This window comes from Vidua chalybeata, chromosome 8 (assembly GCF_026979565.1).
Source record: "Vidua chalybeata isolate OUT-0048 chromosome 8, bVidCha1 merged haplotype, whole genome shotgun sequence".
In the NCBI taxonomy this organism is placed as follows: Eukaryota; Metazoa; Chordata; class Aves; order Passeriformes; family Viduidae; genus Vidua; species Vidua chalybeata.
Window position 1 is genome coordinate 4,734,311 of NC_071537.1, and position 27,915 is coordinate 4,762,225.

The 27,915-nt window shown below is 40.8% G+C and overlaps 2 protein-coding genes across 6 annotated transcripts in view; both read left to right on the forward strand.

The window, feature by feature from the left end:
• Positions 1–2,431: 2,431 nt before the first annotated feature.
• NSMCE4A (NSE4 homolog A, SMC5-SMC6 complex component) lies at positions 2,432–10,948 on the forward strand. The gene is made up of 11 exons (XM_053949394.1): positions 2,432–2,800; positions 3,925–4,005; positions 4,554–4,684; positions 5,696–5,844; positions 6,124–6,223; positions 7,463–7,553; positions 8,027–8,121; positions 8,891–8,939; positions 9,636–9,727; positions 10,264–10,355; positions 10,858–10,948. The coding sequence occupies exons 1-10, from the start codon at positions 2,569–2,571 to the stop codon at positions 10,345–10,347; spliced, it is 1,104 nt and encodes a 367-aa protein (XP_053805369.1). The 5' UTR covers positions 2,432–2,568; the 3' UTR covers positions 10,348–10,355; positions 10,858–10,948.
• An 889-nt stretch (positions 10,949–11,837) lies between these two features.
• Positions 11,838–27,915, forward strand: part of ATE1 (arginyltransferase 1) — a 70,472-nt gene continuing 54,394 nt past the window's right edge. Inside the window, exons 1-7 of one of the 5 annotated variants that reach the window (XM_053948828.1) lie at positions 11,838–12,563; positions 13,697–13,760; positions 14,094–14,156; positions 14,652–14,755; positions 15,509–15,781; positions 18,291–18,517; positions 20,119–20,247. In XM_053948828.1, coding sequence (XP_053804803.1) covers positions 12,476–12,563; positions 13,697–13,760; positions 14,094–14,156; positions 14,652–14,755; positions 15,509–15,781; positions 18,291–18,517; positions 20,119–20,247 — 948 coding nt within the window. In that variant the 5' untranslated portion in view covers positions 11,838–12,475. Of the gene's footprint in view, positions 12,564–12,699; positions 12,839–12,967; positions 13,013–13,696; positions 13,761–14,093; positions 14,157–14,651; positions 14,756–15,508; positions 15,782–18,290; positions 18,518–20,118; positions 20,248–21,161; positions 21,291–27,915 lie in introns of those variants that run through there. The other 4 variants (XM_053948831.1, XM_053948826.1, XM_053948827.1 and 1 more) reach the window with 4 other exon arrangements.

Sequence of the window (27,915 nt, forward strand, 5' to 3'; positions counted from 1 at the left end):
TGGAGATCTGCTGCTAAGTGCCAGAAACTCTACATTCATTACTGCACCCCGAAAGGAGCAAAAGAGGGAATGATGAAATCTGCACACAATGAAACTCTCCTGTTAGATCTGAAATGTTTATTTTAGGACTCCTCTATGTGACTCTTCTCAGTTCAATGAGAATAAGGTTTTATGTATACACATGAATGAGAACTGAATGAACATCAGACAAAAAATAGTCTTGGTGTGTAAAGACAACTGGAAAATCTTGCAGTTAGCAGCATGTAGGACATTTTTTTCACTTACCATTTTCACTGTTGACAATAACGATTGACAGATACACAATAACAGCTAGGAAAGCAGAGATCATCTGGACAAGCAGAACTCTCAAAACAAAAACGCAGGACAATGTCTTCCAATATTGCGGAATGTTGAGTTCCTATGAAGTATAGTGAGATGACAGTAAAAAATTGTAATTCACATTTGCTAAGCCTGTATTTGCATCCATGTGTTTGTGTACTGCAGTGTACAATGGGCCCCAGTCTTGTTTGGATCCTCTCTTGAGCCTTTCTGTCAGCATCCGAAAGAAATTAGTCATATTGAATTTGCAATGCAAATTTGACAGCACTCTACAAGTCACACAAAGAATAGAAAATGGTTCAGGAGCTCAAATATAATTTATTAATGTTCAGCTGAAGTATTACATATTTTAAACATATATTTTGAAAGGCAGCTTGTGCACAGTTGCAGTCTGTAGTCCAGCTGAAGTACTGGTTTGGGCAAACTGAAGTAGATCCATGTCTATATACTGAGTCAAGCTGATCTATGAAAATGTTGAAGAAAATGCAAAAATACCTTAAACCCCCCACCACAATAATTAGAACAACATAATAGTATTATTCAACAGTGAGGGGCTAAGTGTTATGATTTATATTTTGCAGGGACCAGCAGGACCAGGAAAGTGATGTTCCCCTGTTCTCGGCATTGGTCAGGCCACACCTCAAGTGGCACATTCAGTGCTGGGACCTTCACTACACAAAGGACATGGAGGTGCTGGAGAGTTTAAGGAGAGCTCTTCTGAGGAATGGCTGAGGGAGTGAGGGTTTTTAGGCTCAAGAAAAGGATGCTCAGGGGGGCTTTCATCACTGTTCACATCGCTGACCTGGAGGAGGGTGCGGCGAGGTGGGACCGGTCGCTGCTCTGCCTGCAGTGAGACAACCAGGGGAAATGGCTTTCAGCTGAGACAGGGGACATTCTGATTAGATAGCAGAAAATGTGTTTTCACTGTTTAGGTACTTCGGCAGTAGGAATAGGTTCCCAGGGAGGTGGTGGTGTCACCATCCCTGGAGGTGCTCAGGAGGAGCTGGGTGATGTGCTTTAGGGGTTACAGTGGCAATGCTGGGTGGGCAGTTGGACTGGATGATCTTGAAGGTCGCTTCCAACCCTGACGATTCCATCATTCTAACTAGATGCTCCTTAAAGTCCCTTCCAACCCAAACCATTCTATGGGCCTATAATTTATTTCATTTGCCAGAGCACACATCCCTGCTCGGTAACTAAAGCAAGCGTTTCCACAGACACATCCCTATATTAGAGGCGCTGGGACAAGCGCAGCTCCCCGTTCCCTCTCACTTCGCCCCTGCTCCCCTCAGATGTTGGCTGTCTCACAGACCCATCCCTGTTTTAGAGGCGCTGGGACAAGCACAGCGCCCGTTTCCCGCTCATTTCCCCCCTGCTCCCCTCAGATGTTGGCTGTCTCACGGACACATCCCTGTTTTAGAGGCGCTGGGACAATCGCAGCGCCCGTTTCCCGCTCATTTCCCCCCTGCTCCCCTCAGATGTTGGCTGTCTCACGGACCCATCCCTGTTTTAGAGGCACTGGGACAATCGCAGCGCCCGTTTCCCGCTCATTTCCCCCCCGCTCCCCTCAGATGTTGGCTGTCTCACGGACACATCCCTGTTTTAGAGGCGCTGGGACAATCGCAGCGCCCGTTTCCCGCTCATTTCCCCCCCGCTCCCCTCAGATGTTGGCTGTCTCACGGACCCATCCCTGTTTTAGAGGCGCTGGGACAACCGCAGCGCCCGTTTCCCGCTCACTTTCCCCCGCGCCCCTCAGATGTTGGCTGTCTCCGCGCCCGCAGCGCCCTCCCGAGGCGGCGGCGGAGCCGCGCCCGCAGCGGAGCGGCCCCGGCGGCCCCGCCCGCGCCGGGCTTCACGCACCGCCCGCCGCCGCCCACAGCGCCCGGCCCCGGGCGGCGACCGGAACTCCGAGGAAGGAAGTAAATGGTAAAGGAACGCTGAGAGATCGGTAGCCGCCTCTGCGGCGGGTCAGAAAGGCCCAACCCTGCCTGCAGTGGAACAGACCGCGCAGAACCGGGGCGGCAAACAGCGCCAGTATGGAACATCGCGGTCAGAGCGCAGCGGCTCAGCGACCACCGGCGGTGCCCGCAGACCCCTCCACGAAGATCCTCTGAGGCGAACTGCGCAGGCTCGACTCGCTGCGAGCATCCCGGGAAGCCCGGCAGAGCCGCGAGGCGGGGTCATCCCGGCCGCATCCCGCGGGTCTGGGTGACAGCTGCCGCAGCCGCCATGTCGCACACCGGCAACAGCGGCGAGTCCTCGCCGGCCTCGCGCCGCCGCCGCCGCTCGCGCCCGCCGCACGCGCAGGAGGACAGGGCGGAGGAGGACACGGCGGAGGAGGAGACCGCGGAGGAGGCGGCGGGCGAGAGGCTCCGGCAGCTCGACATCGGCGACGGCGACGACAGGGAGCACAACAGGATGATCCGGAGCCAGTATCGGGAGCTCATCTCCACCGTGCAGCGTAAGGTGGCAGCGGAGCGGGCGGGGGGGAGCGCTGGGGCTGCGGCTGGCGGCCGGTCCTGGCCGTGTGGGGAAACGTGGGAGCGTTCCTGGCAACTCCGAGCGTTCCTCGGAGCTGCCGATGCTCTGGGTTTGTACTTAGATCGAAATTCGACTCCCAAGGGAGCATGGAATCGCAAATCATGGATTGGCTGGAAGGGACCTTACGGGTATTCTCGTTCCAACCGTAGCAGGGACACCTTCCGCTATGCCAGGGTGCTCCTGGCTTTGGACACTTCCAAGGATCCAGGGGCAGCCACAGCTTCTCTGGGAAACCTGTGCCAGGACCACCCCACCCTTGCAGGGAAGAATTTCTTCCTGTATCTAAACGTACTCTCCTTCAGCTTGAGGCCATCCCCCCTTGTCCTGTGCAAAGTTCGTCTCCTGCATCCCCTGGGGTAGCGAGGTTACGAGGGATTGAGCTGCACTAACACACATTTGGTGCAGGGGAACAGTTGGCTTTAGGCCTAGAGATGCAGCAAAATCCTTTAATTTCACTTTCATGGTGTCTGAGCTTTAGTTTGAAACTGCAGATATCATTACATGCCTGGACTGGAAAGTTATTCTTGGGATTACAAAAATTATGTAGTTTTTAGCATCTCTCCAGACAGGTGTGTGAGTCCTTCTCCTATGTGCATTTGAGTGAGTTGTCCTGTTTTCCTCACAAAAATGTGGCCACGGTTGTATCAGTAGCACTGCCAAGTTCAGCAACACGTGGGATTAGTTGTTTGTGAATACTTGATAAATTTGTGCAGTTGTTTTGCAAGTGGCTACAGTGATGTTTATGGGCGATCCAGCCTGTTTATGGAAATGACCAAGCATACAGTTTTAGTGGCTGGTTTGTTTCTTTAATGGAAATTCCACTCATTTCCCCAAGTCGAGCCTGTTTTGCTAGTGAGGTAACTGGTGAGTGATCTCTCCCTTATCTAGGCCCATGAGCTTTTTGTTCTCTTTTCTCTCCTTGGCCCAGTTGAGGAGTGATGGAGCTTTGGTGTGCACCTGGCCTCCATTCAGCATTAAACAAGCACAGTGTTTCTCAGTGCTTCTATGTTTAATTCAGGATTTCCTTTGTGTCTTTTCCCACAGAAAATCGAGAAGCCATGCTGAATTCAAAAAGCAACAGGCTGACAGAAGCTTTGGAAGAAGCCAATAGACTTTTTGATGGAGGTAAAACAAATTCAGTAGTCTTTCACTGATGTGTTTGGCCAAGCATGAGGCGATGATGCCTTACAAACAAAAGAGGCAAAGAGTGAAGTTGAGGTCCAAGTACGTAATCAGAATTTTATATAACTTAAAATAGATATGTTAAGTTGAAGATTGGTTGAGTAAGTTGATTTGAAAAAATAAATGTCATTACAGTTTATTTGCTCTTAGAAATAACTCCTTGCTTTATTTTGATTCGCTGGAACAGTGTACATCCATAATACACGTAAAAGATATCAGTGTAGAGGGCTTCATTTCACTTGGAAAGGTGGAAAACATGTTGGTTAAAAAATGCATTTGTTGTTCAAGATTGTGTGTTATTTTTCCATGTTTTGTCATTCTTTCCTCTTTTTAAATGTAAATATTGTTATGAGGATTATGTAAGTGTGTTAGAGGTCATTTCAATAAAAGGATTTCCAAAGCACTTAAGCCAGGATAGTCCCTTTGCTGAATCTGATAATTCTATTTGTGACAATTTCATACTAATCACCATAAAATCTTCTCTGTACCAGTTTGCCGTGCACGAGAGGCTGCACTGGATGCCCAGTTCCTTGTTATAGCATCCAATATAGGAAAGGAGAAGGCCAATGAGTTACACTCAGAGATGTCAGCATTTGATTCAACAGCATTTGCAGAAGACTTGGTAAGTTCCAGGGTCTGAATTTGCCGACATTTCTACTGGAGGTTTGCCCTGTTTGTTACAGAACCATAAAGCCTCAGATTGTCAGGCAGTACACGGCAGTTCTGGTGCCATTTAATGCTCTTCCTATGAATTTCTTTGATAAACCTTTTGGTGACTTTTAATTGTCTTAAACTACATATTAAGCACTTGCAATAGGGGAAAATCTGACTTAAAATGCAGACACCTCCCCCATTATTGCACTGCTGCTGCTGCTGCTTTATCATGGCTCAGTCAGTTCATGCTCTTAAAGTCTTCTGCTCTTTTTTCAGTCACTCTTCTGTAGTTTCTCAGTAGCTAAGTAGTCTCTTTATCCTGTCCACTGGTTTCTATGTTTCTGGATAGAGTTCTTGAGTCCCTGTGTCACTGACATGAAATGGGACTTTGGGACACTTGAATGCTTTCAGGCTGGACAGTTTGTCTCTTTGTACTGGGGGGAGGAGTCAGATCAGAACAGCTTTTAAGCAGGCTGTTGGCTTCTTTGCTCCTTGAAAATGCTCCCTTATGTTACAGCAGATCAACAAGGAATCTTGAGTGTTTGCTTAAGTCTATAAAAAACGTAAAGTTCAATTAAAATTTTTTCCTGGGTTAGTGTGGACTGCTGGATGCAGGGATAGGCCAGATAAGTTCTATGATGTTTGAGGGGCTGGGCTTCCTGTGAGTGTGTAGTGTTCAAAAACTTTTGAGACATCTGAGCTCTGGAGTGCAATATGAGTAATCTTCTGCTACTTCATACATCACTGAAAATGTGTTTGAATCTAAGCAGTTTTGTTTACTTATGGCTTTCATTGGTTACTGAACACAAGGGTGAATTTGAGTGCTCATCTGTTTTCATGGTATCCTCAGGAAAGTCAAAGTTCCTGGGCAGTGGTATTAAATTTATCAGGCACACACCAGAATTCAGTGTTTCAACATGAATGTATCTACTGGTTCACCTCTAAGTGAATTTTTATTGCAGCTTTTTTTCTTTTGCAGCTGACCTTCATGGGTATAAATCGCACAGAAGTGGAAGAAACTGATGACTCTGAGGATGTTCCAGGTGCTTTTTTACCTAGTGATGCCTGGCGGACAATGGGAGAAGAAGCATCCAAGTACTTCAGAAGAGCACCTACTTTTCACTACATGTAAGTTTCATCAAGGAAATAGTGTGTACTGCAGCTCAAGGTAATGGCCTTAACTGATTCTTGTCATTGATGCCCTGGCTTTACTTGAGTTAAACTGAAGTCACAGCAGAGTGTTGACAAGGTGTGAGGCTGTCAACATACAGGAACAACTTTTGGGGATGGTTCTGTAAATGTGATGAAGGTATCAGTCATCACTTTCTTGAGGAGATCAGTGTAAAGATTCCTAAGCATACAGTGTAAACCAGATTTTCATGTATGTGTTCTTTGTGTTTTGGTTAGGATGGGATCTTTCAAGTCTGAGCCTCCTGCACCAAAGCAACGGATTGAGAGGCAGAAGAAAGCTGGCAGAGGGAAAGCGGAACAGGCAATGCCTGCTCAGGTTTGTTAAGTGTTATCTTTATTAACCATTTGTTCTGCTATAGTTATTAAAAATGACTTCTAAATCTTGTTTGTTTGTTTTGGGGTTTGTAATTATAAACTGTGTAGTATTTGTGACATCCCACCCTTAAGGGGAAGGGAGCATCCAAGATCCACAGATGCTTGTGCTGTGCTTATCTCCAGGAGCCAGAACAAGGACGTTTGTCCCAGAAAGGTGCTGCCCTACCTTCACATGGCTCTTTCTCCAGCTATATCCTGTTGTTTCTCACAGTGTGTGATTACCAGCACTCCTTGGTTGTTATTGCCAACAATCCTTCGTTGGCTCCACAGCTATCCAGCACACACATCAACCCCATGCCTTCTGAGCTTCTACTAAAGGATTCCGACTCCATTATTAGGCTTCTTGATTTGTTTTGACTGCAGTATTTCACTGAGTGGAAGGAAATAAGATTTACAGTCCAATTTTGTGTTCAGAAGTAGGGTTTACAAACTGATTTTCAAGTTTTGAGCTTACTTGTTCTGTTGCCTCTTGCTTTGAAAGGAAACAGAAACTTCTTTACATTAGTGTGGTTTCCATTTTTCTTTAAAAAGTATCTATCAGGATGTGGCATTTGCACTAAAATGTGGTTAATAGCAGCAAGCTAATTAGCTCACATAACTACTTTTTTGTGTTGTCTGTTTTCTTATTCTTTGTGTCATTCACTGGCAGAAAAGCAAAAGTCTGGGAATATTGACAGAGGCTTACATCTGAAACTGCAGATACAATCCATGTTGTTACAGGGAAGCTGAGGCTGTGATAATGCCGGGATATAGAGGCACATTGTTGCCTTTTAAAAGGCAGCCTACTCAATCCAAATAACAATAGAAAGGATTTGTTATAGTTTGCACTGGGAAGAAGAGGGGCTGGAAGGTTTGTGGGTTGCTTATAAATGCTCATCTTCATTAAACTCACAGACTGTAGCACTGTGTAACCCAGCTCCTCAGAGCCATTGAAAAGTAAGTGTACACCTGTACACGAGCTCAAAACATACAAGCCATGGCCTTTCAGATTGATATGATAAGATTGGAATTAAAACCTAAAGCTCATCAGAGTTGTCTCATGTTTGCATAAGTGTGTTTGTTATGTTGCATGTAGGGAGAAAAATTCAACTTTTATGTTACATGTTCAAAAGAGGCCCTTTGCGTATTCTGGTAATTCAACAAAAGTTATTTGAGGTGAATATCTGTTTCTTTTTCCCAGTTAAAAAAAATGGAAGAGTCTCATCAAGAAGCTACAGAAAAAGAAGTAGAGAGGATCTTGAGAATACTGCAAACTCATTTTGAAAATGATCGTAAGTATGATTGAATTTAGCATTAACTAGAGAAAATGAATATTCTCTGTCTTCTACAGTTTGCAGTGGTAAAACTACAGAGACAAAATGAGACTAAGTCTGCATGTAGAAATCTTTGGTGAAGCACATAGACCAACTATGTATTTTTGATGAACACTAATCAGCTGTTGCTTGACTGCGAAGTAAATGTAAATCCTCTCCCCTGATTAAAGCCTGCCACTTTTAGATGGCAGTGAAATAGTCAAATATATGGATTTGTGTGGGGGAAAAGATGGAAGAAAACAATATACTCTATAGAACATTTGGTTTTGCAAGCAGCGGGAAATTCTGGATTGTAACTAAATTGATAAACACCCTTTAGCTTTGAAAGATGCAGTGGCTCTCTTAAGTTTGTATTTACATCTGTTAGCTCTGTGTATGATATCCTGTTTGTTTGTTTATTTGTTTGAACAAAGCTATTTTTGCATCCCCAGCTAATACACCCATTTCCTTCTTTGATTTTGTCATGGATCCGAACTCATTTGCACGCACCGTGGAAAATGTGTTTCATGTGTCCTTCCTTATCAGGGTAAGGCATGACATCTTTTTAAGATATCACTTCAGATACTAGAATTACCTAGAAATAGCTGGGGTTTTTTTCTGGCTTCGATATTGAAGAATAAGGATTTAAATATGAAGAGTACTAATTTATTTTCTGCAAACAGTCTGTGATATTTTGGTAATCAAATTAAAAAGGAAACAGAGTTGACTGACTTTTTTTTTTGTACTGCAGTCAATTTACCAACAAAACAGCAGTGATATTTTTGCAGTCAATATTTTTATAAAAAAAGATTCTGGCTCACATTTTAGATGTAGAAAAGTTCTCATAGAGTATGGAAGAGTTACTGAGGCTGTAGAAAACTGTTAGTGCAGGGTTTTCTGTTCTTTTTGAATCCCTGGATTTGCACTTCAACACTATGCTTAGTTTGTCTAATAAATAAAATTAATTCTGGAAAAGATAAAAACTGCCAAGGATATTTTTACTAATTCAGGTTTTACATTAAATAGAAATATTATTATAAAGGGTTAGCTCAAGTATATTTAGAGAATAACAACGATTTTAATAAAGCATAACTTTTATAATCCAGCAGTTACACACTGTTACTATATGGTCTACCTTCTTTATGGATAAGTGCTGTATTAAACTAGTTTTTTCTTATGTGGTATGCCAGTGAAGATTCCTTATTGGTATGTGTACTGTTCATGATTATGTAATAAGTAAAAATATGAAATTTCAGTGCATTGTCCTAACTGGAAAAACTCTAAGTTATGAAACTTTAAATCCCACTGTTGTTTAGGATGGTCTTGCAAAAATAAAGCTGGATGAAGATGAATTGCCAATAATAGGTAAAATATAGCTTTTAAATACTCTAATTGGTTTTTATAACAACATAACACGTTATGTGTTCCCAGAGTTTTAGGTATATTTTTAACTGGGGATATGCAGTGAATGTAATTGAAAGCCTGAAGAGATTTATGAGCAGCTGAAAGGATTGAGTCTTTTCAAATACCAATGTATGGAAAAAAGACCATTATGCTGATTTATACAAATTAATTCTATTAATAGAAATCAAAGGTTATTACCTTTCAAGTTATATTTTTGCTAATAAGTAGATGAACATTATTACACCTGGCTGAAAAAAGGTATCTTTGGGTGTAAGAACTCTCTTGTCTCAGAGTTGGGAACTGCTGCAGCTTCAAAACAGTTGGAAGGGAAATTCTTCATTCAAGGTTGAATGAATAATTCATTCTCCATTCTTCATACAAGGCTGGCTTTCATTCCCACAGGATATCAGTGGGGTTAGGACTTTGGTGGGATATTGTAAGGAATGAAATACTTAGCTCCTTCTGAAAAAAAGTTAATTCCTAAATTTTTAAGACATGAGACTAAGGAAGTATCTCAAGCAGTACATGGTACAGGCTGCTGATGGAGGCTAAGTGGGTGGAACCTTTAGGATTGGTCTGATTTTTGTGGAGCTTTTCTGTTCCTGGTGGAAACTGACTTTACAAGTATAAGTCCTGAAAATGCTGTGTTTTGATCAGAGCCTATAAAACCCAGCGAGGGAGGGGAGGAGGACAGCAGAGCTGGAGTACGGAACCAGGTGGTCATAAGTCTGGACCAGAGAGAATGGAAGGTACCATGGAGAGCTCTTCATACTTTGGATCAGTCCTTTTTTATTTAGGCCTCTGAGAGCTGTGCTGGGGAGGGCAGGTGTTCTGTGTACACAAACACTGCATTTGACCTTATGGATGCCAGAGCAATCGCAGATCTAAGGGATGTTTGTAGCTGCAAGAAAACTGAGAATTTGGGTTGTGATTCCATCTTTGATTTCTGAAGCCTGGTCAGTTTAAGTGCTTTGAAGCTGTGCACTGACTTCACTGTTTTATACAAGGCCTGGGTAAATATGGAATCTGTTTCTCCCCTTATGTACAATACTTGTCTCTGGAGGCAAAGTTATCCATGCAATTTCCTCACTGTTTGTAATAAATTTTAGACAAAATAGTTTTGAGCACACATACTTCTTCTCCTTTGTCCCTCACTCAGAATGTGCAGGAGAGATGTAATTTGAAATAGTGTTTTAGTATCAGAAACTTTACTACTTGCTTGGTGGTAATTAAATTGAAATAATTCATCTCTGCTGACTGGCATACTGCTGTCTTCTCTAATCAGGAGATCATAGAAACATTTCAGATAAGAGAAGCCATGATTACACCTCTTTATGAGAACACTGAAGAGGAAATGGAGACAGAATAACTATTCAAGTAAGTTCTTTTAACAAATCAAACTCAGTAAGTTCCTTATGCATGTGGGAGATCTTCAGGGAAACTACATGTGACTTACAAATGCAGAAGAACTGTGAGCAGGGTGACTGTAACATCTGAAATTGCTGTGTTCTTGCCCTCTTCATGAAACAAAATGTAATCTAGCCTTGTATGCAATGATTAGCTAGGAAAAAAACCCCTTGAGTTTGATGGTCAGGTATGTGATGCATTGTTTTTTGGAACTTTATACTCAGAATGCAGTGTTGAAAAGAATCATAGCTTAGTTTTTCTGTTTGGTTTCTTAACTTCCTGACAGCTGATGTTGTTAATAAAGTAGTCTGAAGAAGGACTTAGAGGGAACCAGGCTGTCTTCCCTTCTGCTTCCAGAAAATTCTTCCCATGATAGGACTGAAGTCATTACTGTCACAGTTGTTTGGTCAGCTCCAGATCTTAATGCATGTTGTCTTACTGTCTTCTCTTTTTTGTTTTTCTTTCCCCTTAGGTGCCTTAAAGAAAACACTTCAGAACATTTGTTTCAACAATTGTTTTATATGTATATCTTGTAAAATTAAATTTATTTTTTCTGGAACATCTCAACGCTTTATATGAGCTGCTTTGTTTAGAACCATGGAATGGGTTGGGTCAGAAGGGATCTTAAAGCCCATCCAGTGCCACCCCCTGGCATGGGCAGCAGCACCTTCCACTATCCCAGGTTGCTCCAAGCCCTGTCCAACCTGGCCTTGGACAATTTGAGGGACCAAGGGGCAGCCACAGGTGCTCTGGGCAACCTGAGGAAGTCTAGACTTGTCACGGAGTTATTTCTGTATTTCAGCTCAGTTTGCTATTTCATATGAAGTTTACTGGCACTGATGAAAAAGGTAAAAAGGAAACTATTGCAGTGCCACAGGAAACACTGTCCCTTCTTTCCTCCCTTGTCTCACCCCAGCAGTAGCAAGTGGAAGTCACATGGTTAAACATCCCTGCTGGGATAATATTGCTATCCTACGTGATTTTGGGTTCTGCAGGAGAATTGATACTGCCCTGCTGTTCTTGCTAGTCTGGAAATAAAGGTTTGAGTTTGGAAATTCGGTCTCAGTTACAGATAGCAGTTCCCCTTTCCTTTATTCCAAACTCCTCCTGTATTTGTTTGGTACTTTGGGCATTAGCCAGGCCAGCTCTATGGGGCCACAACGTTATTTTATAAAAGTACTTATATGGAAGTCTTGTTCCATTTTCAGAAAACGTTCTGTGGAAGAGCTCAGGATTTCTTCCAGCCTTTTACCCTGCTGTAGCAGCTGAGAGGGGTACCCAGTGTGAAAAACGCCAATCACTTGGTTTTTAAAAGTTTAATAATAATAAAATGGTTATAAAAATAGTAATGCAATTAGACTAATAAAAATTTAGAGTTAGGACAATTACAAGACAATAAAAAGCAAAGAATTATGGACCTCTGGATGTTTTTGGGCACTAAGCTGCCAAAAACATGTCTTATGAACAAAGGAATAACCCTTAAAAGCAATAGCCTGTTGCATGTTCATATATCTCATACATGATGCATAAATTCTGTGCAAATTAAGAACTTTTCTGTTTTTTGTCAGCTTCTTCCCCTTAATCCTGGTGGTTCCATAAAGATGGAGAGAAGGTGGAAGAATGTTTGTCTTTTCCGATAAAGAGGCCGTAACTCTTTATGTGTCCTTTCGCTGTTTGTGTGAAGAGTTTCTTGATTATCTCATCTCTTTCTTGAGCTAGTTAAAAAGTATTTTACACAGCATAGTTTCTATTTTAACATTGTGTTACAACCTAGAAATATATTTAACACACTACTTAGGAAAATTAACACAGCACAACTTTCTAACATTACACATACAATATTCATTTTAATATTTGCGAAAAGCCAATGCATTTTTCACACCAGGGATCCACCCCCCCGGGAGGGCTGCTCGAGCGGGTTCGTGCGGTGAGAAGCCGGTCGGGCCGCGGGGGTGTGCGGCACAGGGCGGAGGAGCGGCCGAGCCGCAGCGGGGTTCGCTCCCCGATCCGCCCGCGGGGCACGCTGGGCCGGGCGCGGCGGCGGCAGCGGCCGGGCGGGGGTGCTGCGAGGCTGCGGGGCCGCCGGCGCCATGCCCGCCGCCGTGGTGGAGTACAAGGGATGGAAAGAAGGCTACGGCTGCGGCTACTGCGGCGCGGCGCGGGGCAAGGTGTCCGCGGGTGAGCGGGGCCGGGGGATGGCGGCCGGGCCGGGGCTCGGGGCTCCTCTGCCCGCGCGGAACATGGCGGCGGCGGCGCTTCCTGTGCGCGCCGCCCGCGCGCCGCCCGCGGCAAAGATGGCGGCGGGCGCCGCTTCCGGACGGCCCGGGGCGCTGACCTGAGGCGGGCGGGGATGGCGGCGGGCGGCGGCTCGCCGAGCATCGTCGAGTTCTTCGGCGGGGAGGATGGCTACCGCTGCGGCTACTGCAGGAGCGACACCGGCAACCTCTCGCACGGTGCGGGCGGGGCGGGCTGGGAGCGGGGCTGGCCGAGAAGCGGCGGACCGGGAAGGGCGGCCGGGGGCTGCTGCGGAGCCGCCGCCTGTCCCGGCCGCCCAGCGGGAGCTCGGAACGGCTCCGATGGCCCGGTGCTCCCGAACGAGTGTGACAGAACTGAGCAGCGATTTTGTGGTGTTTTCCTTGTGTATTTCTGGGGAGTGGGAGGTGCAGAGGGGAACTTAAAGCTGGTGTTGTCAGAGAAATATGGTTGATTGCATCCCAAGATTTGTGTTGGGTTTAGGGTTTTTACATTTAATGTGGTTATTTAAATCAGTAATTACGGTATTTAAGAACGTGCCAAGTGTTTGAAAGACATCTGTGCATAAGGGGCCGTTAGCTACTCGGATTTGCAGTAACCACAGAATCACAGAATGGTTTGTGTTGGGAAGGACCTTAAATCCCACCCAGTGCCATTTCTGGGACACTTCCCCCTGTCCCAGGCTGCTCCAAGCCCTGTCCAGCCTGGCCTTGGGCACTGCCAGGGATCCAGGGGCAGCCAGAGCTCCTCTGGGCACCTGTGCCAGGGCCTCACCACCTCACAGGGAGGAATTCTTCCCAAAATCCCATCCATCCCTGCCCTCTGGCAGTGGGAGCCATTCCCTGTGTCCTGTCCCTCCATCCCTTGTCCCCAGTCCCTCTCCAGGAGCCCCTTGAAGCCCTGGCAGGGCTCTGAGCTCTCCCTGGAGCTTCTCCTCTCCAGGTGAGCACCCCCAGCCTGTCCCAGAGCAGAGGGGCTCCAGCCAGTTCTGCAGAGTTTGTTGTATTTTAAAGCCAGGCCATGGTCAGTCAAACGTGCTGCTGTGTTATTTATTTCAGGTATGTGGGCACATTCGATGACAGTTCAAGATTACCAGGACCTCATAGACAGAGGATGGCGAAGGTACATTGGAAAAGAAAATACAAAGCCATGTTGTCAGTTGAGATTAAAGTTAGACTCCACATTTAAAGTTTAGATCTATAGAAACACTTACATATCTATGAGTAATCGAACTATTTGTCCAGTGCTCTGTGACCTTTTGTAACATGACACTGTCAAACAGGAAAATATTCAGTGATTTTAGAAGGATAATACAGTCAGCAAAGAACTGAAGAACTTGCTCTTTGGCTTTTCAGCATGAAATGTTTTGGTGTGATTTTTATAAAAAAGCTTCTTCATTTTTTTTGTAGTATAAACAACAAAAAAAAATCAATGCATATTTATTACTCTTTTCAGAAGTGGAAAATACGTCTACAAACCTATCATGAATCAAACATGTTGTCCTCAATACACAATAAGGTAAGAAACTCAAAGTACACTTCTGTAAGGGATTTGTCCACTTCAAATATGTTCCACCATTTGTGTTTGCTGCTTGAAATACATCATACTTGAGAAGGTGATCTACTTTTAATGATACTTTGAACACTAAATATGTGCTCTTGGGTTTGTGCATAGGAACATCAGCAGCTCTGGGATATTTTCCTGTAAGGAACCTTGTCTGTAACACACAAACACTGCTTTAACAGCCTTAAGAGAAGCTTACATTTATATTTTAGTAATTCTAGAGATACACATAAAAAACATGCCATAAGGACTGATATTTTCAGTAGTAGACAACATAGTTTTATTATCTCAAAAGTGTTGATAAAACATTTGACCACTCAGTATAGGGAAACTTAAGAAATAAATAGAGATTACAATGTAATTTTTGTAAGTGGTTCCTTAACCTTTTTTTTTCCTGAAACAATCTTCATAAAAGAAATGTTCTTTTTTTTTTTTATTATTCTTTTTTAGGTGCCGGGCTTTGCATTTTCAGGCCTCCAAGTCCCACAAGAAGGTTCTGAAGAAAATGTTGAAATTCATTTCCAAAGGAGATGTTCCGAAAGTAGCGAGTGAAGGTAGGAAACACGGAGTGCTTGAAAACCACTAGTGATGCGTGGAAGGAGGTTTAAATACCTGCTTGAGTGGTCAGATGGCAAATGGGCTTTGAATTATTTGTGTAGACCCCTGGCTGGGCTGTGTCTTGAGCGTTTCAGTAGCCCAGAAGGCAAATTGTTCAGGTGGCTGGGGTTATTGAAGAAAATATTTCCTTACTTTTTCCACAGACCAGCTTATTTTCCTGGGCATGTCCTCACTTTCTAGCTGGGTGCTGTAGAGAATTAGATGCTGTTTTTACTTCTATCATGAAACTGATAATCTGGAGAGGATTAACTAGAGCAGCTGGTGGCAGAGAAAAGGAAGAGCAAACAAAGAGGGTTTTTCCAGTCACCTTCCATTTATCCAGCACCAAACCCAGCAATTCTTCATGGTGGTGAAGCTTGTATTGGTTCTGAATCATTATAATCTGCCTGTTTTTTAAGTGTGGTATGCTAGGTTTGTTTGTTGTTATTTGTTTGAAGTTATGGCTTTAAATAGTTGACTGTCCAGTTTTAGTGGAGAAAATAAAACTGTTCTCATAAATGAATTGATGTTCATAATTCAGGATCATAAAGAAAACTTTGTTTTCAGACTGTTGCAATAGTTACTTTATCTGTGGGAAAACACTTGTAAAATTGGAAAATAGTCAATTTAGTATTAATTTTAGTTGTGGAAAGTATGGTCTGTGGTTGTACAGAGAGAAATTCACTCATGCAGGTTTTAATTATTGACAGAAGAGCCGATGGATTCCCATATAGAGGATGTGGCCACGTGTGATTTTCCATGCAAAAGTGAGTCTCAGGTCAGTCAGTCTGACCTGACTCCCTTGGCTGTGGATCAAGCTGAGAGGGTGGAGAATGAAGATAAGGACTCAGGAGAAACAAAAGAAGAGGAGAATGTGCAGAAGGTGGAATTGGATTCTGTTCAGATCTCTGCAGACAAAGACACCCCAGTCCCTGCAGAGCCATCACATTCAGCTAAAGCTGCTCATGCACCACCCAAGCCAGGTAATTTCTGGTAGTAATTGGAATATGCTGTCAGCATTTCACATCTTCTTGAAATCCCTTCTTTTTATCTTGCTTAGTAAATTAATAATGCTTTTGTTTTATTCCCCGTGCTCCTCCCAGTTTATGGAATTACAGCATAAAAATTGACAGGTGCTGGGTGTTACTTGTAATAGTGTAATTTATATTTTGTTACATTAAAAAGTTGTATTTATCTTCTTTTCTTCACCTTAAGTAAGACTGAATCTCTAAGATCTGAAACTAAAGAGGGGAGATTCAGATTAAAAATTTTTTTATGATGAGGTTGGGGATGCCCAGAGAAGCTGGAGCTCCCCCATCCCTGAAGTGTCCAAGGCCAGGCTGGATGGGGCTTGGAGCAGCCTGGGACAGTGGAAGGTGAACTTTTAAAGGTCTCTTCCTTCCCAAACTATTCTGTGATTCCATGGCTGCCTTCTCTTGGGACATGGATGATTTCTGGCAGGAAGATGGTAAGGGGTGGGTGGATTATTGCCAGAATAATTTATTTAAGGTAGAATTGCTGACAGACACTTTGTGGCCCAGAGGCTACAGGTAAGGCAGCCTTGTCTTACAGATCTTGTTTCCCGTTTTGTGTAGCCTGCTCTGGCAAATAAAGGGAATTTTCTTCATTGTGGTTTACTGGTACATGGTAGGGAAAATCCTATTGGAAAACTTGTGGCTCTAGAGTTTCTGCCTGTGTTGGGACATCCTACTAATTCCTGATTTCACTCACCTGTTGCATGTTGTGCCAGTATTTAGGAGAAGGAAGTACTTCTGTCCCTTTCTGTAGAATTGCTGATTTCAAGTGAAATAATGTTTTTTCCTTAATAATCACTCATCCCTATTGGATCTGATTTTCACCGGCTAATAAGCAATTTTTTTGCATCTAAATAAAAGGAGAATTTTCAGAAATATTTGCTCAGAGAATCAGTAGTGTTGCATAGAAATACTACAGAATTTTTAAAACTGTATTTTATATTTTGATCTTATACAAACCTTTACAACCCTTATATAGTTTATTGTTTATATGACTTTTATTGTGCAAATTTTCAAAGCTTTCTTGTTTTAAATAATAAATTAAAAACTTTGGCCTATGTAAACTTAGTATTGGAAAGAAATGAAGTGGCTGTTGACAGCAGATGGCAGACTTGGCTGAGGAATAGGAGTGTAAAAACCTGCCAATGCTTTGGAAAAGGTGAGGTAAGGTCTTCAGTTAGGTTAAGAATAGCTTTGTGTCAAACATTAAGGACTGGAAATGCACATAAATAACATTGCAGTGCATTTCAGGAAAACAGATTTAATTTTACAGAGCAGAAATATTCATTAGTGTGCTTCTTTCTGGTGTGTCTAAAAATAGAAGTGAATATAAGTGCATCAGAAAGCTTATTTAATTTTTTTTTTTAATGCTTGCTGGTGTCACAGGTCAAATTTAGTTTAAAATTTTCCAGATAGAAAAATGTTTAGTTTTCATCTTGGAAAATGTAGACTTAGTCGGTAATAAGATTGTTTAATTGCATTTTTATTCCTTTATAAACAAAACAGGTCATTGTCCTCTAGGAATAATGGTCTGTTTCTGCACAGTTTCAGATAGAAAAGAAGGTTTGCTTATATCTGTGTAGGCACAGTCACTGCTTGAAGAAGATTTTCGTGCTAATTTACAGCTTACAGAAGATCCGAGACACGAAACAGATCCCGACACAGATGAAGCACTCATTCTTCAAATATACCATGAGAGTTTTAAATAAAATCTTCCTCTGACTTGTTTGCCTGAGGACAGGTCACACAGTGTCTGTAATTCCCTCATGCCTTTGGGTCTGTGTTGCTTTACAACTCACAGTTGTTGTATTAGTAAGGAACCAATGGATCAAGATGGGAAATAGTGTGCATGGGTTTGACTTCTCCTTTTAGCAAGTACCACTTCACAAATAGAATTCTATAAATGACTGATCTGTTAAAGATAGAGGTAACCTGCAAAAAGTGAATTTATTGATTAAAACAGACAATCTGAAGATAGTTTTAAGCAAAGATGCAAACTCCTGTGGCCTTTTCCACTACCATGATAGCATTGGCAGAATTTCTACATCCTGCCTATGGATTCCAGGTGAGAAAAAAAATAAATGCTTTATTTTGGGGTGTGTGTCTTTACAGAAGTCTGTGGTAGAGCCACACACACACAGGCTTTGAATGCAGAAGAACAGTTCTCTGTGATTTTGTGGTTGTATTTTTGTCCTTCAGTATTTCAGGGTTTTAAATACACCCTTGGCTTTGGGGTGAAATGGTCAAGGTGATTCCAGATTAGTGCTGCAGTAAGTAGCTGTGCAAGAATCCCTGCATTAGTGTTGCATCAGGTGTTGGTGGTTGTAAATGTGAAAGGCCATGTTGAGTTCAGAGCACAGTCTGCACTAAATGGTGATTTTAGCCATTTCCTTCCAGTGATGAGGTGAGAGCTGTTTGCTGTCAGATGTGGTGTTTAACTCTGCCTGTGCCTTTGTAGGGAAAGGGGCTGATCTGAGCAAGCCTCTGTGTCGGAAAGCAAAGGACATCAGGAAAGAGAGAAAGCTACAGAAGCTCCTGCAGAACCAGATGGGCACAGTAGAAGGCTCTCAACAAGGAGATCAAGCTTTCCTCTTGCAAAACTCTAAATCTAAAACAAACCAGCCTAAAAACATCGAAGACTTTGTCTTTGTCCCTCTGCCTGATGATGCACGACACAAATTAGAGGTAATCTCTTGCTCACTGTTGTTGGAGGCAGATGAAGGAAAGGTCTAGTTAAGGAGTTTTTGAAAAGCTTAGGTCTGTATTTATGGCTTTATGGAGTAGTTGTGGCTTAAATCTTGAAATATATGTGGCACTGAATATTGTATATTTATATATATATAGATATGCATCATAGGAGTGTGTATATATATATATATATGTTTTAATATAAATTACACCCCTGTGGTGCAGCTGCACTCTTTTTAACCACAGGAGGGTACTCTTGTACTGCAATGTCCTAGCAGAGGCCAGTTCAGTTACTAAAATAACTTGCAAATTAATTTCATACAGAGTGACTTCAAAATGAAAAACTTTGAATTTAACCGAGTGTTAAATAATGAGAGAAATTCACTATTTAGGTCTGCAGTACATAAATACTTAAACTACCTAAGCTAATGAAACTTGACAAGGAAGCAGTAACTTCAAGAAATTAATCAGATAACAAGATAGTTGCTCTTTACACACGTCATAGGTGTGTGTTGATGTCTTTGAAAGCTGTAAAAATGGGAATTAAAAAGTTTGCTTAATACACTGGTTGCCACTACGTCTATGAGACAGTAATCTGGAAGACTTTTGGACTTTATAACATTTGTTAATTATAAAACCATTTTTCTTGTTATTTTTTTCCATAAACTGGAAATCTAACAATGTTTTCCTGATCATTTTCAATGATGCTACTGGAAATGAAAATATTTACTGACTAGAAGCCACGAAATCGATCCATCTCCTTAACTCCTTCACATTTCCTGAGGAGTTGTTTAACAGAAGCATGATGGCTTTGTCTGAGCATCTTTTTAGAAGATGCAGGGAGAATTAGAAGTATTTTTAAAAAAAAATCTCTTTGTGAAAATAGAACCATTCTGAAAATTGCATAGTTTTTGAAATTAATATGACCTTAAATATTTTTGAAAAGACATGCACTGCTGCCTCTGTGGTAGCATTCTTTTGCTTAAGGAGCAATAGTTTTTTCTAAGAAGACCAATTTATAGATTATTTTTTAAAATTATTTTTGTGTCTTTAATGGTGATGGTGTGAATACTGGTAACTCCTTATTATAGTTAACTTATAATTGAGTATGGAAACACTGCTTCATCTTCCTCTTTCAATTTCAAAAATACCTGGAAATTTCCTTGGAATTAGTGACACAAAAATATGGGTTTTGGTTGAAGAGCAGAGATTTGAGTCTTCCAAGCCTTTCAAGTATTTTTCAGTGTAGTGTGAGACTATGAGAGAATATTTTAATGATCACAAAAAAATCTCTTTAAAATGATGATCTGCATCCTCTTTGTTGGTATTATTTCCTGAAAATTGTGCAGTTCTTCTCTAGGCATTTTAGTTAATTTGCAGTTTGAAAGCCTTCTATGTTATTCAGTGTCAATTTAAAAGCCTTCAGTAGCATAAATGGAGCTGGAGAATTTAGAAGACTCTTGGCTAATAGTAATTAATTTGTGATGGCCCTTGTGCAGGAGGGTGAAATTTCTCTCTGTTGTGATGTTTGTGGTATGTTTAAATGTATAGTCATTGCATGATATTTTAATAACAAATGTGTTTAACTTCTTCTGAAGGTGAGGGTGGTGAGATCATCTCCACCAAGTTCACAGTTCAAAGCCACATTTCAGGAGTCTTACCAGGTCTATAAACGTTACCAGATGGTTATTCACAAGGACCCACCTGATAAACCAACCATAAATCAGGTCAGAAGGCCAAATTTAATTTTATGCAAAGCTTCCCCTCCAGTTCACGTGTCCTGTTTCTAAGAGAAACAAATGTGGATTTTATATCCATTGTATATTCAGGAGCTTGTAAAATATGTATCCAATAAAATCAACATCCTGAAAGTGCAAACTCTTGATATCTCTTTGTGAGTGCCACAAATATTTGGTTTTAGTTGCAGGCAAGAAAGTTATGGATGCTGTTGGGTAAGAAAGGGAGAGGGTGAGGCTCTTGGAGATAGAGATGGGCCTTAAAAATACAAATCCCATAAGAATTAAAATCCAGCTGGACACTCAGCCTGGTAACTGTTCTCCTTGGCTTTGGTTTGAGTGTTTCCATGAGAAGGATACAATGATCAGGGCTAACATGTGAGCAGAAGTTTGTCACACACACAAATTGTTGGTTTGAGGTTCACCAGAGTGAAATAATTCTCTTCAGTTTCAATTTAAGCCTTTAAAAAGTAACCTGTGCGCTCCATCTAAATTTACACTTCGTTGCTGCTTCCTGCAATGAATAGGTGGAGTGTAAGAGTGAACAGTCAGATGTGTTACATCTCTATTCTAGAAGAAAAAAAAAATACCATGAGTTTGGAGAAACAGTATATGTAGAAAGAAGAAGTAATTGTTGAATGAAGGCAATCAATGAGTGATGTGCCATTAAAAACACAACATTTTAAGAAGTCCTTGAGACTGTGCAATAAAACCAAAATTTGTAGTTTGTTTGTTAGATATCAGTAAAAATAGAGATTATTTTATTATTATGTTTAAGGTAGAAAAATGACTTCAGAGGCTTTGAAGTGCATAGGAGGAGATCTTTCACTAGCCTGACCTTCAGAAGCAGATTATCTGATGACATGCACTCAAACCAGAATGCTTGTATTTCCCTTGCTCTGAAGGTGAGGTTAGTACCTGTCTCCTTTGAGGACTCCCAGTTCCAATCATCCTTCAACCAATCTGCCACTTTATTTGCCAAATATCAGATGTCTGTACACAAGGACACACCTTCTGACTGTGGGGAGAATGAGGTACAGTTCACTGCATGCACCTTTCTGCCAACAGCTTCTTTGAATGCACAGCTAGATGGTGGGAAATGCTGTCTCTTTGAGCTAATCAAAATCTTAAATCATTGAAGTTGCCATCTCTGAGGGGTTTTGGTGGCAAAATCATCTTCTGCCTTAAAGTTCTTTGGTACCTTTTTTATGTTGCTCCCTAATTTTTTGTGTTCTTGCTTAATTTAACAGGTGAAGGTTTTAAAAATCTCAATTTTATTCCCATTCCATTGCTAAGCACAATGCTCAACTGGAACTCACCTTTACAGTAGGAATAGTGCAAAAATGTCTCACCAGCTGATCATCTGAGGCTTGATGAGAATATGTTGCATATGGATAATCCCTGCTCTTAAAAGGGTGTTTACAGAGGATAATCCTAATCTAATAAATGAAAAATAATTAAAGATACTCCTGGGATTCTGAACAAGCAGCAGTTCTCCGTTTCTCAGGCAGGTGGCACAATGTCCTCATAGGCAGAATTAATGAAAATGCTACCTCAGATCTCTCATTTCTATCTGCTGCAGATGTGCAGCTTTATTCTTGGTCAGCTAGTCAGGATTTGCTGTTCCTGAGAGTGAACTACCTGCAGAAGTGTAACCTTGTAAACTGGGGCTGTTTTCCAGGTAGAATTGTAAAACCACATCATATTTTTTGGCTTTAGTTCAAGAGTGTAAGGAGAGCTGGTTTTTTTTTGGTTTTTTTTTTTTTTTTTGTGAGATGTCTGTAATGCTACTCTGGAAAGCCACAAAATCCATTTCACTTTGTTTAGTAAAATAAAATAGGTCTCATAACAGTAAGTAGTTGTCTCTACCCTTTTTATAATTGCTGGCATAAGTGGGTTTAATTATAATAATGTAAAAATTGGAGGCATGCCAAGAGAGACGGAGCTATTTACTGGATTTGTACCCAGCATTACCTGGTCAGATTAGAAACTTGATTTTTCTGCTAGGATGGAATAATTTCAGCCTGGAAAGATGTGTTAGGGACAGTCAGGTTTCCACCACCTGAAGGTGTAAAGGCTGTCCTGGGAGTTGCTGTTGAATAGGAAGGAGATGGATTTCTGTTCACTACTAATAGTGTAACAGATTTTTATCTTCTTTTTCCTTATTACTTGCCATAGGGGTTTCCCTGCTTTGCCTTTATCTCCTCTCTTTGGCCTCATGTTTGTGCAGGCTTAGATAATTCCAGGGGAAACATAAAACCTTCTCTGAAGCATCTACTGAGTGTAAAAACTTGGTCTGATGCTGATGGGTTTGAATTTCAGTTCTTTTTCAGCCTTGCTAAATCATATTTAGTGTCCTTGAGACTGCCTGGCCAAGAAGGTTTTTTTATTCACAATTAGGAACTAACACTCTCCCTTCGATCAACATTTGGTATTTGATCTCTGCAGGAAGTAAACTGAAGAATGTTTTACACAAAAATGTGTTTTCATGTAGCTTAGAAGCCTTTTTTTTATAACACTGAATCTGTGTGGGAAGAGAGTTCTCTGAGTCACTTTGAAGGTACCAAGTAGGGTAAAACTGATCCAAGTTCTTGAGAGGAAGGGTGGCAAATGCTACTTGTAAGACCTCAAAACTTTTTCTGCTTCCTCTTTTTCAGACTTTTTAATATATCACACAGACATTATGGAACCAAGGAGTTTTTTTAAGCAAAGGGAATAAAATTCTGTCCTATACACAGGATTTTTTTATCAGGATAGTAAGAAGTCTGCTTTGTGCTTTAAATTGGCAAATATCCAGGATTTTTTCACTTTTAATTTGTGCAAACTACTCTCTGAGGTCGTTGGGTTTTTTTCAGTGAGAGTTCTGCACACTTTTCTGTTTGGAAAGTTTCTAGTTTAGGCAGAGTTTTTAGTTTTAGATTTGGCTGAACAGTTCATATTTAGAAACCTGCCTATATTTAAATTCAGAATCATACAAAGGTTGTTTTGGGACATATTAACAATTCTTCTGGGAATATATTCTTATATTGTTGGCATTACAATACACTATCTGTTGCTAGGCTAGTTTAATATTAACCTTATTATATTAAAAAGCAATTCTGAAAATCAATTTAGAATTTTGGTGGTTATTTGAGAATAACACTAAAGGGAAAACTAAAAATGTTCACAATAGTAACAAAAATATGTGAACAATGAAGCTGATTTTTGCTCAGTGAGTGTGGAGAAGGCCTTTTTGCAGCTCAGTAATGTAAATACAGCTTTCCATCAAGAGATTATGTGAGAAGGGAGAGTAGAGGAGTTTCAAGGCTGAGAATTGTGGAATTGAACTTGTGGGCACTCTCTGGTTAATGCCAGTTTGAGCCCAGTGATAATTGGTGTTTTGGTGCCCTTCATCATGCTGAGTCTCTTTAAATTTTGCCTTTTCCTCCTTTCCTTCCTCTGCTTCCCTGCTGAAGACTGCATAGCACTAATTACAGTGTGTTCTTTAAAATAATTGGAGATTTTGCTGGGGAGAATCCTGCAGCTCATTTTGGTGATGCAGTACTGATTCCTGAGTGAGGCAGTGATTTCTGTTTGTTCTAATAAAAAGCAAGGTGGAAAGTTGTGAAATCAACTTTTCCCAAGTTCCAGACTTGTGATGAAACTTGGCTTTCTATGGAAGCATCACCACAATCTTCTGTTCCTCTTTCACTGGCTGGGAGAGGACTGGATAAGGTAAAAATATATTGTCTCTCTGCCAAATATGTTAATATTCTATGAACAGTTTGAAATATTTCCTTGCTCCTGGAATTAAAACCAATTTAGCTTGCAGGAGAAAAAAAAATCAAATTGGTTTTTATCATGGCATAAAAGCCACAACTATTTTCTGCATAGTCTTTTAAAATATTCATATGCCCTTTTTTTCTTAGTTGGTCTGGTAGAAATTGAATTTACCTTGGAAATCCTCTCACCCCTCTCAAGAACTTTTGATCACTTGCTGCAGGAATTCAGCTTCAAAACTGCCCTGGTTGTGTCTGTGCTTTGGAGTGGAGTCAATTCCTGGTGTTACACAAAATTGTTGGCACTGAAGAATGTTTATGTCAGCATGTTTGTATTGTATGGAATTGGTGTCCTGAGGAAAAACATAGCAGACAATTTTCTTACTGAAGTTTTCTGTATAATACTTACTCTTAAATAGTGCTGAGGAAGAATTGATTTTTCACCTTTCCTCTGTGGGAGCACAAAACTTTATTAAGCTACTGTGTAAATGCATGGGCATCCACTGTTTGAGGAATAGAAGTATTTTTATTATAGCTGTTGGAGAAAATGAGATGAATTAGGGGGAGCCTGAACAGATTGTGAAGCTAAAGTATAAACAGCAGTGAAGGAGCTCAGATAAAAAAATGGAAAATAGGCAGATAGGTGTATCCCTGCCTATTGAGAAGTTTATCTAAGGCTGCTCTTGAATTAGTTAAGTTGCTGAGCTGCTCATTTTTGGAAGCTATTGAAACAATCTGGATTAGTGTTTGTCCCATTCTTTGCATTTCTTCTGACCCTTTATGAAAATGCTTGATGTGGCTCTTTATCTCAGGTCCACAATGATGGTCCCATTCCCAGTGTAACAGAGCTGTTATTCAATGTTTTTGTAGTTTTCTTGTTTGTTGGATTGTTCTTAACGTACTGGAAGATGTAACCATGCTTAGCATCAGGAGCTGTGTCTGTAGCATACAAAACCCCCACAAATGTAATCAATTGCAAGGATTTATTTGTTTGGGTTATTTCCTGCCTTAGTGATGGTTATATTTGTTTTGTGAAACGGGTCAAGCTATAAGGAAAAGAAATTGAAATCATGAAAGCTTAGAAAAATGGAGAAATGGAGACCTCTAATGAACAGAGAGATAAGAGTAGGCTGAGCATCCTTATATTGAAAAAACCTTGGTTCCCTGTAGCATCAATGAGAGACCAGTTGGAGCATAAATTATAGAGCTGATCAGCATATCAGGAGTAAAATAATTATGCAAAAAAATAATGTGGGTAAGGGTTTGTCCCCTTTTTTTTTCATAAGAAAAATAATAAATGCTAATACAGCTTTGTTGTAATAATTCATGCACAGAGAAATAGATAAATATGGATTTGGAGTCTAATTTTTAAACTGAGTAACTTTTAATAGACATTGGTTATATTTCTGGGAGAAAATGTGTAGATTAATATATGGAAGGATGATCTGAGAATAAGAAGAATGGACATGTGCCTTGTATAATCCCAAGATTTGGCTCTTTGGATGATCCAATTCCACTGGATTTATGGAAGCTGTCTGTGCTTTGCTAAGAGCAGTCCTAATCTGCAAATGTTTTAACTCTTGCTCAGCACCAAAAAATCCTTGTTTCTGGGTAAGAACTGCAGGGAGGGCCTTGTAGAATACAAATCACCTGGAAGATGCTGTGATCCAGCTCTACCCCAGCTTCAGGATGATTTGTAAAATACCTGGAGACAGATATTTCAGAACATTTAGATCATTTCAGATAGATATTTCAGAACATTTTGCCACCTGAATCTCTTGTGTTTTAGATGAAGCCGTGTGATAGATGAAATGATAGGTACAGGTGTGGAGCTGTGGAGGTCTGAATCAAAGATTTTACATGAAACAAATACAGTCAAAACACTTTTTGGCTTTTTCACGCCAAGGAGGACATTTTTGATCCCAATGAAATAATCAGTGGCTAATTTGGATAGAACAGAGGGTGTCTTTAGCAGTTCTTAATGAAATATCATCTCATCAGAGGCAGCACATTTCTGACCCAGTGTAAGAATCCTCAAATCTTTTTTCAGCAGTCTTTGTCTTTAGGAAACCCAGCTGAAGTGTAACTGAAACAAGCTATGTGGCAGCTACACAAGCTAGAAAACATTTCCATAAAAGATCATAAAAATTCTACAGTAGTTTCCAGAGAAAGCAAGAGTGAACAGTTTATTGCTATTGCTCCTGAAGCAAACGTTTTATTTCACTTTTCACAAGGGTTTCACAATGACAAACTTGTAGAAAAACAGTATCTGTCTGTTCCCTCTGTGAAAGTAGCTGGACTCTCTCTTTGCTTTGTGCTTAGCTAAATATTTGTCTTGGAAGAAAAGAATTTCAGGACACACAAAAGATACACTGTTTGAAAAGGTGCAAAAAATTACTGAAATACGTGGAGTGGGGTTTTTCTTTCACCCTCCTCCCTTTTTTTTTTTTTTTTTTAATTGCTTCCCAGGAATCCACTTGAACTAATAGAGAAAACTGAGTGAGTTGTCTGAGAAATGCCAAGGAGCACGTTCTGATCAGCTCCAAACTGAGCCAGCAGCCAGTTGCAAACTTTTAGGTCTCCCTTACCTACTTTCTTCTCTTATATTATTCTAGTGAGAGAATGCTTAAAAATCAATAGGCTTTGTGGTTATTTTTAGCCTTCTGAACATTTTTATTCCACTCCTGGAAGCCATGGCAGAACATCTCACTGCAGTGAACTTGGATTTCACATCCTGAGAGCTCTGAATTTAGGATTTTGAATGAGTATTTCTATATCAGCCTAATGCCTTCTGCTTATTTGTGTGGCCCTTGTGACTGCAGTGCTGTGGCTTCATGGATTTTATCATTAAATGCCTACAAAAGCAAAAGAACTTAGGCATCCAGACATTAAGTAACTTGTCCATGGTCATATCATTTCAGTCCAGGTTCTTTTTGCATCTCAGTTTATATTCTTGATTTTGCCACTGCGATTTCTAGGTAAATCCATATAAAATTAAATAATCTTTACTGTAATACTGATAAACCTCCAGTATACTGAGAGGAGGTTTCTTCTGAGCAAGAAAGCCACAGTGACTTTTGTCACTCTATAAAGGAATTGAACTGAAATGTACAATATTTCATTAGTCCCATCCTTGCACTGAATTCTACATTTGAGACATGTATTTAAGCTTTAAATCCCTCTTGTCTTTGTAAACTTTAAATCCTTCTTCCTAGTTTTGAAGGCTCTTTCTTCACCCTCAGGTCTGTGGATATCTCTGAAACTCTATTGCTTCTGCATGTCTGTATTTTTGTAAGCAGTTGTTGAAAATGCTGGATAGAGCCAGCTCTGGGATAAGTCTTTGGTTCCTCTGCTGAACTCTAATTTTTTGCCTGGTTCAACAGTGGTTTGCACCATCTTCTCCTTTAAAAATGCCACATTTTGTCCCATTTTCTTGATTTCTACAGAAAGTTAAAGAATTCAGTTCATTTTTCAGCTAAATTTCAATGTATTTTCATAGCTATTTTGTTTTTATTGTTTGGTTTGTTGTTTTCCTTTCCGTGGGACAAGGTTTTTAGCAACTTACTGAAACACTGACTTATTTTTACTTTTTCACTGCACAACTTTTTGGTTAAGACTGATTCTCATCTGTTTTTGGTAAGGAAGATTATTTCAATTAAAATATGGCAGCATGGAAGTGATGCACTGGATTTACAGGTTTTATGACTTGCCATCATTATTTTTTAGTTTCTTATTAGCCTCACACCTCTGTGAAAAACAAAGCAAAAAAAAAAACCATGTGACCAAAATCCTTGGTTTATTTTAATCCCATTCAGAAATTGGATTTTAAAAAACAAAAAGAAGGAAGGTCCAATTCCTATATCCATTGCTTATCCCTCATCCTTCTGTATCCCAAAGAAAA